At 38.0% G+C, this 17,500-nt stretch overlaps 1 protein-coding gene across 1 annotated transcript in view; it reads right to left on the minus strand.

Moving 5' to 3' along the window:
* plxna4 (plexin A4) overlaps window positions 1-17,500 on the minus strand; it is a 324,275-nt gene that overhangs the window by 8,803 nt on the left and 297,972 nt on the right. Inside the window, exons 27-29 of the mRNA XM_083527925.1 lie at window positions 13,225-13,324; window positions 9,998-10,188; window positions 6,078-6,247 (exon numbers count right to left, since the gene is read on the minus strand). Of these exons, the coding sequence (XP_083384051.1) occupies window positions 6,078-6,247; window positions 9,998-10,188; window positions 13,225-13,324 (461 nt within the window). The remainder of the gene's footprint in view (window positions 1-6,077; window positions 6,248-9,997; window positions 10,189-13,224; window positions 13,325-17,500) is intronic.

The raw sequence follows: 17,500 nt of genomic DNA on the forward strand, positions 1-17,500 counted from the left end.
CCTGTGGCCACTGGGGGGCAGGACATCCTCAGCTACACACTGCAGCTCAGGCCAAACTAAATTGAGCACCAAAGCTCCATAGGAACCTTTTTAAAGCTACAGAGAAAGAAATGTATCTTCTCTACAGACTCACGCTGAACTAGATCTTAAGACTGTCATACGTGATGTTATGCTTTGTGTATTTTATTACCTTCATATCTTAATATAATAATTTTATATACTCTGTGAAAATCTGGGCAGGTATGGATATAAGTCGGCTGTACTGAGCTATATGTACACTCAGTTATACATTTATTTTTTAAACCTGATGAATCATGCTTTGTATCGTCCATCAAGATTTAGTCAAGATCGGCATTATTACGAGAGCTGAAAAATCCACTGATTTATAGCCGGAGAAATAAAGCTAATGCTGATGTGAGAAGGCGAGCCAACACACCAATTATCATAAAGACAAAGCGCTCTGTGTCCACAGCAGCTGACGGGAGGCTTTGACGCCAATTTTCAGGAAGATGGAGGACGAGGAGTCGAGCTCTTCAGCACGATCTTGAGTGCTCTTTTTTAAATTGCACTGCTCGATGTGCCAGACTGGGTCATACGGAAAGATGCAACTTTAATTGATAAATAGAAAAGTTTCAGTCAATGCAGCACATCTTACTTGCGCAAGTCCTTAGAAACAAAAGTTATGCGACACCAGAGGAAATCGTGGGGTCGTTGTAGCACCACGTGGACGCAACTCACTACAACCGAATGTTGGGTCTCAAATCAGATACTTACAGTATATGCGCTGAGGTTTTTTTAGACACCCGACGATAAGATTCCACATTTAGTGCCCGTGTATTGTTATAATAACCTCCATTCTTCTGGGAAGATGTTCCACTATATTTTGTAGAGATTTGTGCTCCTTCAGACACAAGGGTTTTGGTAAAGGCAGGTAATGATATCAGTGAAAAAGCCTTGGGTTCAGTCAGCGTTCACATTCATCATGTTCAGTAGGGTTGTGGTCCATATCTTCATGAAGCTAGTTTTGAGCATAACAAGTTTCCTAGTTCAAGTGAAGCAAAAATTTCATGCTAGTGCAACTGTGTTCCTCCAGGTTTGTGGAAATAATTTGGGAAAGATCCACATATGGTTGGAAAAGTCTGGTGTCTCAAATTGGGAAGAAACTACACATGGTTGAAATTAGTGGTTGATCAGTTCATTTTAGTGACTTGGTTCTTTGAATCTCATTGATCAAGTCTTTTTTTGAGTCATTTTGTTCATTTCGTTCCTTCAATCATCTTTCTAGCAAATGTGGGAGTCACATGACAAAAGAACGAACGACTTAGACAAGAGGACACAAATGAACTACTCAATTCTGAGTCATGTGTAATGCACCGCATAGCATCTATGGGAGTCACATGAGAAAAGAACAAACGATTTGGACTAGAAGAGTTAAACTACTCAATTCTGTTTCCTGTACCATCACCTGTGGAGATTTGGAAATGCTGTACTCATGTGCGTTCAGTAGAAAATGAACGAATCACTCTTGAAGAAGAACGAGACGACTCGTTCTTCTGAGTCGCATTAAAGATGAATGAACGAATCATTCGTGAGTGATTTGTCTTTATTTGAAATGTCCTGACACTTTTGTCGATATATTGTATGGACTACTCTAGAGTGTTAAGCTGGTTGACCAAGAGCTTAACATTATGTTCAGTAGGGATGATATCAGAGCTCTGGAGCAGGAGCTCTTCTACTCCAACACATGTAAAGCATATCTTCATGGAGATGGCTTTGTGTACATGGGCCTTTCTATGGTGGAACAGGTTTCCTAGTTCAAGTGAAGGGAAGTTTTCATGCCACTACATCCTAAGACATTGTACACAACTGTGTTGTTCGAGGTTTGTGGAAATAATCTGGGAAAGAACCACATACGGCTGTAAAAGGTGTCCCAATACTTTTGTCCATATAGTGTATGTACTACTTTAGACCATTAGCTGGTTGAGCTTTACCAAGAGCTCAACATTATGTTTTCTGTGAAATTTTAAACTTCAGATGAATAAGAGTTTGAACGAGTCTTAAATTTGATTCGGAAAAACGAGTCGACTCGAAGAGTGATTCGTTCAATTTTTACAGGATGCATGAGCAAAGCATCACAAAATCTCTGTAGGTGATATACAGGAAACAGAATTGAGTAGTTTACCTCTGGAATCTTCTACTCCGAATTGTTTGTTCTTTTGTCATGTGATTTCTATACACCCTTTGTAGTGCATTACACAGGAAAACGAATTGAGTGGTCCGATTCGTTCGTTCTTTTGTCACGTGACTCCCATAGACGCTTCACAGTGCAATAGATCATGTTTTTTGGTCTGAATCTTGACATTATTTTTACAATAATTACAAAATTCAGGTGACATAAGAACTCACAACATGGACCAGTAGATATGAGAGGTGAAGCTACTCATACTGTTTATCATAATCTGTCCTTAGCTGCAGTGACATATTTCCATTATTGGAACTGTAGTCAAAGTTGGTGTATGTAGAGTGGAAAACAGACCGACATGGATCTTTTCGTCTCTGCAGCGCCATCTAGTGGATGCCGCATTTACTCCTTCAGGTCTACACAAAGTAAAAAAGTTGCAAGCTGACCCTTAATATGCACACATAAATATTTCAATGATAATTACATTCACAGCATTTTCTGCCGTGAAACAAATCTGGTGCTCTGTGTACTTGCACACTCATCTGAATGAAACAAACAAAACAGAACAAAAAAACAAGAGTGTGAATATAAATAGAGGAAACAGGGACCTGCTGTTTCTCGGGGCGAGGCTGCACTCCCGGGTGAGGGCACTTTGCTGATGTGAATCATATTGGCTTGTTTGTATCTGCTGGCTGCAGCGCACCTTTTGTGCTTGTCTAAAGCAATAAACATATACAAGCTTGCTTTATTCCCTGGCCTATTTGCACTAAAGTGAATGGAAATGATCCAGGTAGGAGTGCCTGTGTGTGTATATATATATATATATATATATATATATATATATATATATATATATATATATATATATGTGTGTGTGTGTGTGTGTGTGTGTGTGTGTGTGTGTGTGTGTGTGTGTGTGTGTGTGTGTGTGTGTGTGTGTGGGATGGAAGAGGTTGGGGTCAGTGTTCGCTCTGTTTGCAATGTGCTCATTAATTTTCCAGGCAGTGCAGTTTTTTTTTTGTCATAAGCAAGAAAAAAAATTAAGGGGAAAAAAGAACGAGAGGAATAAGAAAGGACACTGCAGTAAAGTGGATGCGGTGAGAAGTGCGTCAGAGAGAGAGAGAGAGAGAGAGAGAGAGAGAGAGAGAGAGAGAGAGAGAGAGAGAGAGAGAGAAGAGAGAAAGAGAGAAAGAGGGAGAGGGAGTCTACAATGTTCTTATAAAAAATCATGGCTGAATAAAAGAAAATGAATTCAGACCAGACCACAGTTGGAGATCATGGAGATGAATGCTCCATGACATTATTCCTCTGGTTGCATTGTATGAGCCCAAATGTTTGCACCCCTACAGACTTTTTTAGAAATTTCGTTTCCAAACATTTCCATAACCTGAGGACAAAAACGCTGAGGACATTTCACAGAAATGTAATTTATGGCATTGACATTTGGTACGTGTAAATCCACAGATGTTCCTTCATCGTTCATTTTATATCATCTTTCGTGACTGCTTTTTTCAGGTGGATACCGAGCCTGTCATGGGAACACTGAGTGCAATGCACGATGGATGGACACACTTGTGTAAACCCATACACCCACAGGAACATTAATTACAGCACTCAATTAACCTACTGACATGTTTTTGAGTGAACATTGCAAAAAACCCAGAACATAAACCCTGAAGAACACACACATTCAGTTACAAACTTTTGCACTCACATGTAGAGTACTTTATGCGCATACAAGCATAGGGTGCACACGCATAGATTCCAAAATCCACTGAAGCGCACAAACTTTTACACACGTTCACCTGCTATAGTGATAAGTGCAAATGTTTGCATGCCTCAATAGATTTTAAATGTACAGCTATCTATCCATCCATCCATTCATCCCTCCATCAATATAGCCTATCTATCTATCTATCTATCTATCTATCTATCTATCTATCTATCTATCTATCTATCTATCTATCTATCTATCTATCTATCTATCTATCTATCTATCTATCTATCTATTCATCAAGAAATGCATACAGTTTGTTTTTGAACTAGAAATAAGATTTTTCAATTCAGATGATACTGGTGCACCCAAACTTTTGCACCCATAGGTTAAAGCCCTCTACAAAAGTGTATCTCTGTCCCTAAGAATATACAAAACAAACTGCATATATATAGTGTACCCGTTTTAAATCTGTCAAGGGTGTGACCCTATGCACACATCTACTGAGAGAGTACAATAGGCTGTTTTGCATGGTGTAATAACCCATCAGCTGTAGTATAATTGCTAAATCTAGTATAATAGAACTGAGCTTTTTCATACCAGCAGGATATCAGACTACAGCAGATGTCCGACCGGTTCGAGCCGGTCATATCCATATAGGCTCAGCGATCCACTTAAAAATATATATTTTATTTATTAATTATAAACAAACGGCCTTTTAGCTTTAGTGAAACATCGTGCATTGCAAAATAGCTCGTCAGCACCGAGTGTTCAAGTTAGCGTTTTTGGGGTGAAAAGGTTTTTTGGATCGCGTGGAAGACAGCAGCATATTTCACTCTGAAGATGAAACCCGGCTGAGTCTGTTGTTTCTGCAGTACCTAAAGATGGAGCTCTTGTTTCCCCCCGCTGTGAGCGACATTAGTATGTCAGCAAAAAAAAAAAAAAACACAACACGCCAGGAATATCGGTCTTAGTAAAGAGACACGCAATAAAAAAACCAACGACACAGCGGCAGCGCTAGGCCCAGCTCGCGAAGCGTGTTTGCAAGAAATGACTATTTATCATTTTGCCTTTGTTTTCTTTGTAAGAACGTTTTCATTACGTCTAATCTGGACCCATTTAAGGCGCTCGCATACGAGGTAATGAAAAAGAGACGTGGGGGAAAATTAGGGCTGTAAAGTCCATTATGAATCATTGGCCCTGGGAAGGTGAAGGTTAAAAAAGGATTACCATATGTTCTTTTTTCATCCATTCATATTGCCATCCATCAATCCATCCATCCATCTATCAATCCCTTAATCTAGCCATTAATCTATCCATATGGCCAATTAACCATTTGTCCATCTGTCCATTTATCCATATAGCCATCCTTTCACCTATATAGTCATCTATCTATCTATCTATCTATCTATCTATCTATCTATCTATCTATCTATCTATCTATCTATCTATCTATCTATCTATCTATCTATCTATCTATCTATCTATCTATCTATCTATCTATCTATCCATCCATCCATCCATCCATCCATCCATCCATCCATCCATCCATCCATCCATCCATCCATTCATCCATCCATCCATCCATCCATCCATCCATCCATCCATCCATCCATCCTTTCACCCATCAATTCATATAGCTATATGGCCGTTCATCCATGCATCCATCCACACATATATTTAGACATCCATACATCCATTAAACCATCCCTCCACCTATTTAGTCATCCATCCATCCATCCATCCATCCATCCATCCATCCATCCATCCATCCATCCATCCATCCATCCATCCATCCATCCATTCATCCATCCATATAGTCATCCATCCATCCATCCATCCATCCATCCATCCATTCATCCATCCATCCATCCATCCATCCATCCATCCATCCATCCATCCATCCATCCATCCATCCATCCATCCATTCATCCATCCATATAGTCATCCATCCATCCATCCATCCATCCATCCATCCATCCATTCATCCATCCATTTATCCATCAATCTCTTTTTCTCCTCTCAATATGCTTCCTCACACACTCACTTTTAGAGCGATCAAAATTTTGATACGACGCCTGTATTCCTGACCGCAGCCGATGATGAGACCTAACACGCCTTACTATTAGTTTTAGAGCATGTGTTGGTGTGTAAACGTGACATTCATGTGCAGACTCTGACCAGTTGCTCTTCCACGTGTGCCGGACGTGAGGGTCGTGGATGCCATGCTTGTCGGCTTGCTCGTCCAAGAAGTCGAACATGTATTTAATGGCGAGCGGGAGGGCGCTTCCTCGGTGCGCCGTGCTGAAGATGGTCTCGAAGAGGTCGTCTACAAACTTCTGCAGCGTGCCCTGTGAAGACAAAAAAGAGGATAAGACGCATAAGACGTTATGCGTTAGGTTTTCAGTTTTGTTGGATCAAAGGTGCATTTGATTGTTTATTCATTTGTTTATTTATTTATTTCAATAAATATATTGTAGAACTTTTTTTGTCTTTTCAATGAATTATTCTCACCTTTTCTTTGACATTTTTATTTCATTTTTCATTTTATTATAATTAAAAGCATTATAATTACATGCTATTACTCTTATAAACCATATATTTAACACAACATTTTCCATGACTCCTGCACTCATAATGCATCAAATAAGCATTACAACATATTATAGCATTTGTACTATACAATTCCTTGCATAAATCTGTATAAATGGCACTATTATGACATTGGCATTCTATAACAGCATAATGTCAGGCTCCTTAAGCATTATAATACAAACTATAATGCATAATTATGCACTTTTCATTTTGTACAAATAAATGAATATTATAAAGCATTATGTAACCTGACATTTAATTCTATTCATAATTTTCAAAGTTTCAAAGTTCATCAATAATGACTATAAGTGAGACTAGCATGAGAAAGAAACTCAAACTCAAAAGGGAACCCATTCTCATCTGGGTGACACCAAATGTCTATTCATCACAATTCCACCATTGTTGATGTTATTAGCTGTTCACTGATTGACACTTAAAAGGAAATCAATGAATTTCATGGCAAAAAAAGATTTTCTATGAAAATAAAGATTTTTTAGTCCAGCGTCAGCTGAAATGAACTTCCGTTCATAATCTATTATGAATACAAGCTTGATAAAAGTTATGATTCTTTCATGCTCTTATTTTTAGATGTATTGATCTCAGTGTACCTTGACAACTTACCAACAGTCACAACACCATGTCTGAAATCGCATTTATTCGTACATCCTGTTTAATACCATCTGGGACCAGGTGGCAAGTCTAAATAAGCCTCTTTCATGCAGCTGGATTACAGCCCTTTGGCGCACCGATGACCTGTAATATCATTTAAACGTTGTCAACTTTAAGAACGCGTGAAGTAGATCTAAGGGATCTAATCCACTTTCGTGAGCCAACAGGACGTGAAGCAGTTGCAGAGAGGAAAACTGAGAGCTACACAAAAAGAGGATGGGATGAGGAAATCTAAAAGTGTACCTTATGAGTAGCAATAAAATCTTATTTTGGTTCAGAGGAGACTGGGATCTGGGAACTGGGCGAAAAAAACCTTGTTAAAAAACCTGTTAGCCGACAATCTCAGCAGTGATTCTGCTGCATTCCACATTTTACACTAGTTATCTTTTTCCTACGAGGAGGAAAATATATTTTTCATCGCTGACGGATGGATTGATGGATGAATGGCTATATAGATAGATACATTGTTATATGGTTGGATGGATGAATGCATATATGGATAGATGGATAGATGAATGAATGGCTATATGGATGAATGAATCGATGGATAGTTAAATGGTTATATGGATGAATGGATAGATGGATGAATAGCTATATGGATGTGTGGATGAATAGATGGATAAATGGCTATAAGGATGGATGAATGAATAGCAATATGGATGGAAAGATGGATATATATAGATGAATGGATAGATGGACATATGGATGAATAAATGACTAGATAGTTGGATGAATGGTTAGAGGGATGAATGGATAATTGGATGAATGGATGGTTGGATAGATGGATAGATGGATGGATGGATGAATACTTTTATGGGTGTATGAATGGTTATATGGATGGATGGACATATAGATAGATAAATGACTAGATAGTTGGATGAATGGCTAGAGGGATGAATGGATAATTGGATGAATGGATGGTTGGATAGATGGATAAATAGTTATATGGTTGGATAGATGATTGAAGGATGAATGGATGGATGAATACTTTTATAGATGTATGAATGGTTATATGGATGGATGGATTGATGGATGGATAAATGGCAGATAGATGGATGAATGGATATATGAATAAATAGATGAATAGCTAAATAAATGAATGGATAGTTGGATAAAAGGGTGAATGGCTATATAGATGGATGGCTGGAAGAATGAATGCATGGATGGATAAAAAGTTATATGGATGAATGGATAGATGGATGAATAGCTATGTGGATGTTTAAATGAATAGATGGATGGATGGATAGATGGATGGATGAATTAATGGCTAGATAGATGGATAAATAGATAAACGGATAGATGGATGGATGGATGAATGCTTTTATGGATGTATGAATGGTTATATGGATGAATGGATTGATGGATGATCATTACTGGAATCAGGGCGACTATTTACTGCAATTTGAATGAGATGAGCACTAAAAAAGAGCATGCTAACGAGGGGTGGGGGGCAACCTGGTGGGTTCCACTTCCTTTTTTCAATGAAAAGGTTTTAATACCTACAGAGAAGTCAAATTAGGGACAGAGCGAGAGAAGAAAATGAGGGACGCTCACAGTTGGGGAAAGATTAAACAGGTAGGGAGCGAATAGAATCGAGGGAAAAGCCTTGAATGAGTGGAGTTTACTCTTTTTTGCTCCTTCATTCCTTTTGAATAGCGAGCGGATAAGGAGCGCTCATGGAAGATTGAAGGTGTTTGCTGGAGGAGCGAAAAAGGAAACAGTCAATTACAGCGCCGTCATACCAATAATTTCTTGCCGAGAGAACTGGCGGCATAATAAACTCGATATTAAACAAAAAACAATCCGTCTGACTGATGAGATGCGGCCCACACGTTGGGCAGGGAATCAGGCAGGCATTCGCTGGTGATTTGTCTGCCGTTCGCAGAAATCTATGTGTTGGATGCGTTCGAGCTTCTCGTAGGTGCTTATTGGCAAACAAAAAACACAAGAATGACAGATGATAAAGCCACACACACACACACACACACACACACACACACACACACACACACACACACACACACACACACACACACACACACATATACATGTACACACATTTTCTCTCACAAACACACACACACACACACACACACACACACACACACACACACACACACTCAATACTGTCTACACATGAACGGATTTGTCATAACTCTTTTTGCTTCTTGGATTTAATCGATCACAAGTGATGAAAAAGTAAAAAAATATATTCTCTCATCCATTAGATTTAGTACAAATGTGGGAACTGCAATTAGGCTCCAAGTTTGTGGTAACAATTTGGGAAAGAACCACATATGTTTGGAAAAAGTCAGGTGTCTGGAATTGGAAAAAAAAGTACAAATGATTGGAAAGGTCTGGTGTCTTAAATTGGGAAAATAACCACATATGGTTGGAAACGTCAGGTGTCTCAATTGGGTTTAGATTTGGGTCTCCTAGTTCAGGTGAATGCAATCTTTCATGCTAGCACATCCAGAGACATCGTATACGCCGTATATGTTTTGTGGTAACAATTTGGGGAAAAACGCTGTCCTTGGTTTATTCTGATATTTACAAGAGTGCATCATATGCCATTAATTCTCATTTCGGAGTTAATTGTGACCCAGGCTGTAAACCTAAAAACAGAACGATGACAAAACTGATAGTGTTTGAAGCAACTAAACGCTCCAACATTTATTTCCAGCTGAGTCTAATTAAAGCACAGCGATCCATCTGAACTAAATCACTATATTGCTCTATTGTAGGTACAAAATTGCAATTAAATGAGTCAGGTGACTGTGTGAGAGTAACTATTGGGTGCTTATCTAGTGCTTTTTATTGATTCTTTGAGAGCTCACCTTGGTAGCCAGCAGTCTGGTCAGATAAATCTCGGAGACCATCTTGCTGCCGCGGTCGCCCTCTTTCTGGTCTCCGTGCTCGTGGTTCTTCACCAGGTGCCAAACCTTGACTCCACTTTCCAGGTCGGGTGTGATCATGGGCGTACGAGAGCGCAGGCTGTCTGGGCTACCTGTGTATTTGATCATGTTTTCTGAAAAAAAGATAAAAAAAAAAAAAGATCTCAGGTGGCACATGTGATTCCAGGCCTATCAGCTCACAACAAGTTGGAGATTGGATATGAATGTTTTAGCACGCACGGCTGCTTAATTTTTCATCTCGGCCGATCGAACAGGTGTTAAGGCAGATGAGATTTTTATGGCTCCGCCAGTGGCAGGGGTGAGCATGACATACAAAGAAGGCAGCTCAGAGAATGTTTACACAGCGTGAAAAGAGCCGATCAGCAAAAAAAAAAAAAACGCCTTATCTGGTTAAGAAAATAACACTCACACACGTAACGTGGAGCTTTCACCATGTTAGATGCAGCAGAAATCAATTTCTCTAGAGAAAGAACAATTCTGCTGAGAGACAGCAAAAGTGTTCCAGTCCAGCGGAGAGAAAAGACAAAGAAGCCCAGAAAAAAGATAGAAAAGATTGAGGGCAATCAGGACACATCGAAGAGAATGAAGAAGAGAATGTATATGTAGATATGAGCAAAATAGCAGATACTTATGAAACAGGACATCGTTGGCATTGTTTATTTGGCAAGCATCTGAAGGATGAGGTTTGGTGTGCAGAGGCATCTATAGCGTCGAGGGTTCGGGGATTTGTATATTTATGGTATATATGAGTATTTGTATACTTGTAACAGTGTTGCATTGTGGGTACATTATTAAAAGACTTACTTATGTTTAGATTTTTAAAGCATGCAGGTTGTTAAAATATTTCATTGTCTACAATTCTACAATTACATATTACAATGAACAATCAAGTGAACACACTTATAAAGATATAATATAGACAGTAAAGTAATAGTACTGTGCAGCTTGGTATAGTGTAGCACTATTTAAAAAGAAACAATCTGCATACCTTATGTATTGAATAATCGTTATATTATACATATCTAATATAATATAATATAATTATAATATATATAAAAATGTGTATAATAGCATGCTATGGAATGATATGGCATGTTATAGTGTAGTATAGGCCTTTGATAACTCACATTCAAGTAGAGTATAGTTCAGTATAGCATTGTATAGTACAGTACAGTATAGTATATATTGTACAATACAGGACTTCTGACTTCTGACGTAACACATAGACTGTGTGTATAGTCAAGAATAGTATAGTACAGTATGGTGCAGTATAGTACAGTACAATACAGTATAGTATAGTATAGTACAGTACAACACAGTACAGTACAATATAGTATAGTATAGTAATGGCCCAATTGTAGATTGTGTGTATTGTGAAGTATAGTATAGTATAGTATAGTATACTATAGAATAATACAGTATAACCATTTTTGTAAGCTGCAGACTGTATGTATAGTCAAGAATAGTATAGTACAGTATGGCACAGTATAGTACAGTATAGCACAGTACATTATAGTACGGTACAGTATAGTACAGTATAGTGCAGAGCCATATAGTACAGTGTAGTGTTGTGTAGTACAGTATAGTACAGTATTGCACAATACAGTATAGTATGGTACAGTATAGTACAGAGCCGTATAGTACAGTGTAGTATTGTGTAGTACAGTATAGTACAGTGCAGTACAGTATAGTACAGTATAGTACAGTGCAGTACAGTATAGGCCTTCTGTAACCTGCAGACTGTGTGTATAATCAGTATAGTATATAGTATGTAGTATGTATAGTGTGTATATTATCAGTATAGTATAAAATAGTACAATATAGTATAGTATAGTATAGTATAGTATAGTATAGTATAGTATAGTATAGTAATGACCCCATTGTAGATTGTGTGTATATTTATGTATAGTATAGTATACTATAGAATAGTACAGTATAACCATTTTTGTAAGCTGCAGACTGTGTGTATAGTCAAGTTAAGTAAAATAGTATAGCATACTTTAGTACAGTATAGTTTTCTAAAAGCCTGCAGGTCTTATAATATTGTACATTATAGAATACAGTATGTAATAGTATAGTACATTATCATTAATTATGTTATAGTTATGGCAATTGGCTTTTCATTTTAATATATAAAATGTAATTTCAGTCAATTGTTCACAGTATGGTATAGTATACTATATCATATAGTATAACAGCCTAGTATAGTCTTTTATTTTAATTATGGATATAATATTCATATATTTAAATATTATTCTTTGTAAGAACCATGTGAGCTTATTAAATAGGGTATTAATAATTTACCCACAACGCAACACTGTAATTTAGCTTTATGCACCTGGACCATTCTGCAAATCCCTGAACACACAACAGTGAAGATCGCTGCGTGCTGGAGTTTGGATGCCAAGAGGAAGGAAGCACAATGAGCTCATGTCTTTTCTTTTTGCTTCGATGTCTTTTGTCCTCTGTTAGTTCAAAGAGCATCTCTGGTTCAGCTCAATTGAAAAAAAGCTCCCTTTCGTTTGAAATTAATTCTAAAAAGGTACTAAAAAAAATGTGTGGCATCCACTCCCTCACTTTCCCCTCTTACCCTCCCTGAGGGACATGTCTGACACACACACACACACACACACACACACACACACACACACACACACACACACACACACACACACACACACACACACACACACACACACACACACACACACACACAGCATCTCTCCCTTCATTTAGGGCTAATTTGGAGCCGAGGTGAAAGACTATGGAGATGAGACGTTGTTAATGCTGTATTTGATGTGTGTTGGAGAGTGCTCACGCCCTTTGATCTTCTACTTTATCGGATCCGAAAGCATGCTGTGCGATAGGAGTCGGATGGCTACGTCTCAGGAGGGAAGTCAAGTGCAAAGAGACTCATTTTCTGCCTCCGTCCACCTTTGTGTGAAGGCGACTCTCTGCATGTAAAGCCCTCTCAGCTTCTTGGCTTTCTGGCTAGTTATTAATGAAAGCTCTCTTTCATTTTGCCCAGTTTGCTCTTAGTTTTCTATTAAATTAGTCTCTTTTTTAAGTCCTCAGCTAGTCAGAAATATACACACACTGCCACATATAGATCGGACACTTATTTCCCAAATTATAAGCACGATGCCTACCGTATTTGCTCGCAGACGTCCTGGAGACGGTGGAGTTGTTTACAGAGTTGTAGGCAGTGACCTGCTTTGGGACGAGGGCCACCAGCGCATTATCAGATACCTGCAGAAGTAGAAGACAATTATTACTATTTTTTATTCGTTACAAATGACAAATCATAACATTTTACCCCTCATAATATCATAATAATCTCTGAATGGTAGAAAGAGCTGAAACTGGAGACTTCTTCCATGTACACTAAAAAGCACTACCCATATACTAATAGTCTTTAATCACGTGGTGGAACAGCAGTGCACGTCCCCGCAAAATGAGCTGTTATTATAGAAACACAAACACTTTTTTACACTCATACACTCATACATAGAGTTACAGCTTCGCTATTTTCAGAGCTGATATGATATCAAATCAGTAAACAGCACTGGGGTATAATATAATATAATATAATATAATATAATATAATATAATATAATATAATATAATATAATATAATATAATATAAAGTCAATTTTGAATTCTTCCTATATAAAAGTACATTAGCAAACTGATAATGTTATAATTGTATTTATGATTTTTTTATTTTCAGGGCGGTGTATAAAATTGCCTTTGTGAAGATCTACACTCTCCTGCTCCCAATTCAATGATGTATTTTCCAGATCTAAGCACTCAGGCATTGCAACTTTATGAAACAGCCGTGACCATCCAGACAAATGGATTCAATCAGCACACAGACAGGGGAATTTCCATCCCGGTGAGTTTTCCCTGTCTCAGCACAATCTGGCAACTCGACGTCTGACCCACTTACAGGGTTAATTAAGGTGATCGCCAGCGAAATGTCTCGGAAGCGCCAGTGAATACATGAGGGCTCCAGGAGACAATTACTGCATTATTTTATCTATCCGGTATCTAACCGTAGATTTAAAAGCGCTGTTTATTACACAGATAATGTGAAATATAAGAGAGAGCGATCAGGATAGAAAGGCAAGCGGATTTGACCACACAGGGAGCATGATGGGAATGGAAAACCACTTCTTTCAGTAATTGTGAAGCAATTACAGTCATTAGGTTCATCAGTATCTTAAGCTATTATATAAAAAAAAATCAACTGTGGGAAAGTGAAGTCGTTCTTTTCTTTATTTTCATCACGGCACGTAGCGAGCGAGTCTGAGAGTGCGAACTGGCACTTGGCGAGTTTCTCGATTGCTAATAGCGTTCAGATGGCTTAGATATAGAAAATGTCAGCAAGAGCTTATATAACACAGTAAGATGTTTCCCGACAGGAAATCAAAGAATTAATGTCAGCGCCTTGGACAAAGCAGGATGTGTCTGACTGGTGAGAGACAGAATTAGAGCTGAATGCACTCTGCGATTCTTATTCCCATTCACAGGGAAGAAAAGAGCAGGAATCATGCTGAGTGAAGCTGCAGAGCATATTGTAGTGAGTCAATATGTAAAATTGTGAAAATAAGTAACAGTATATGAATAAATGAATGGATGGATGGATGGATGGATGGATGGATGGATGGATGGATGGATGGATGGAACAATGAATAGGTGGATGGATGAATGGCCTATATTTGTAGTTTTATTTTGTAGTATTTTGTAGATTTAACCTTGTGACTGGTGAAAACAAGCCATGAAAATAAAACGAATAAATAAATAAATTAAATAATGACTGAATGGATGGATGGATGGATGGATGGATGGATGGATGGATGAATGGATGGATGGATGGAAGGATGGATGGATGAATAAATGGATAGATGATCACGTCAAGCTAAATAGGGAATAGCAATAAACAAATGAATGAATGAGGGGACAGATTGTAGTGTAGAATGTAATATCAAAATCTGGAGGAATAAATTCATGAATTAAAGGAACAAACATATGAGAAATGTAATATAATAAGAAATCCTGAATGGATGAATGAGTGAATGAATAAATGAATGAATGAATAAAAGGCATATACAGTAGTACGTAGTTGTAGTGTAGGAGTCTAGGTGCAGAAACAAATAAGGTAAGGTAAAAGTAAGACATGCTGAATGAATGAATGAATGAAAATGTGAAAATTTTAAACAGGTTGAATAAAAGAATGGATGAATGAATAAACCAATCCTTGTACAGTAACATGTAGCTGTAGTGTAGGAGTCTATTTACAGTGTGGCAAAATAAAGACATGCTGAATGAATGTACAAATGAATGAATGGAAATGTGCAAAAGGTAAAATGGATGAATGAATGAATAAATGAATGAATGAATGAATGTACAGTAGCATCCAGCTGTAGTGTAACAGTCTAGTTACAGAGCGGTAAGAGTAAGACATGCTGAATGAATGAAAAGATTGAATAAATAAATGGACTGATGTATGTATAAATAAATGAATGAAAAAATGAATGAATGAATAAATGAATGAATGAATGAAAATGTGAAGATGTTCAGCAGGTGCAATTTGAGAGTTGCTACAACTGCAAAAATCTTCAGAATTCGATTGTGTATGTGTGTGTGTGTGTGTGTGTGTGTGTGCGTGCGTGCGTGCGTGTGTGTGTGCGGGCGCACGAAGGATAAAACACCCTCCTCACCTGAAAATAAATTAACTTCTGTCTTCATTATCTCATCTCCGATTCCAATCACCTCCTAATCCAGCCTCCAGCCCGCCACCCGCATACCCACACACCGCCCATGTGACATTTAATTTGAGAACGTCGCAAACCTCTATCTTTCCATCTCTTTTTCCTTCTCTCTCCCTCAGTCTTTCTTTCCCTCTCTCTCTCTCTCTCTCGCTTTCGGAAAGCTCATTTGATGGGTGGCAGGCTTGCCTAGTAAATTATTTACAGTGTAATGAAGCATGTGCCTGTCACCTGTCCTCCAGAAGACAGAAAAAAATCCAGAATGTGTCGATGATCCGATATAAACTGTGTATATATGTGTGTGTGTGTGTGTGTGTGTGTGTGTGTGTGTGTGTGTGTGTGTGTGTGTCTGTGTCTGTGTGTGTGTGTGTGTATGATAGGCAGCTGATTGGCACTTCACATGCCGCATCAGGACATGAATTTTGTCTTTCCACGTCTCCCGATTTCCCCCTGTGCACTATTCATAGGACCTGTCAATCAAACTCAGGTGTTTTCAAATCTGATCCCATGACCAGGAAAAGATTGTGGTTGTTTAGTCTTTTACAAGGTCAGTTTAGGTGACGAGGGTCAAAAAAAAAAATCAAACAGAAACACTATGAATGTTAAATGAACAGATTCTCGCAATCTTTTTATCTCTGGCGTGGCCTACATCGGACGAACGATGTCTTTTTCCTCAAGAGAAAAAAAAAGCGCACGCATCAAATCCATCACTGTGATAATGGAGGGATATGGGGATAAAAAAAGGAAAGAAAAATGTGAAAAAGATAAGCGATCTGCATTTCATGGTGTCCTTGTACCAAAAAAGGGGGATGATAAAAACTGGTTAGCTTCAAACCCTGAAAGTCACAAAACCCTTATTATTTAACGTTTAGTCAAACTGTTGATTTGATAAAATCGAAAAGAAGTAAGAAATTAAAATATTTATAAAATATCTAAAATATTCACTAAAATATATGGTAATGTCGCTCAACATGATTGTTTTCCAGTAGTGATTTTCTAGTGTTCATTTCTTTTTTTTTATTAAACAACACAGTATTTTTTATCCATTTATAGCTACATTCAATATTGTAAAACACTCAGAAAACGAGTGCGTTTCCTCTCCATTTACAAGATGGTCTTTTCAAGAAAAGCTGGACATCGTGAGGAAAGGCGGCCAAAAGAGTTCAAAAGTTATTTTTCAATAAACCATTATAACTTTGCGTTTGCATTTCTGTAGAATGTGCACAAACACAATTTGCCGCCAGGAAAACCGTAACGTGCGGAAAAAAGTGCACAGAAATGCACTTTTGGGGTCGTATTATGAGTTTATTATCGATGCTTCTGCTAGAGATAATGTATGTGGGTGGTGCAGCTGTGGCTACAGTGAAAGGAGACTTGTGAATTATTGAATTGTGTTTATAGGGTTTCTTGCTTTAGTAACAAAATTCACTCTAAATGTGTGAGATGCCTGTCTGTGATGCAGCGCTCTGTTATGCTGCGCTTCTCTATAATAATAATAATAATAATAATGATATAAAGATGGTTTTTCTATAACCGTGGCGTCATAATGATGGCATTGAGAGGTGGATTGTTTCAGGTAGGGAAAAGACACAGATAAACAGAGAGACAGACTGTTGCTATAGAAACGAGAATGTATTTGAACGATCAAAAGCAG

Source organism: Silurus aristotelis (genome assembly GCF_946808225.1).
Source record: "Silurus aristotelis genome assembly, chromosome: 24".
Lineage (NCBI taxonomy): Eukaryota > Metazoa > Chordata > Actinopteri > Siluriformes > Siluridae > Silurus > Silurus aristotelis.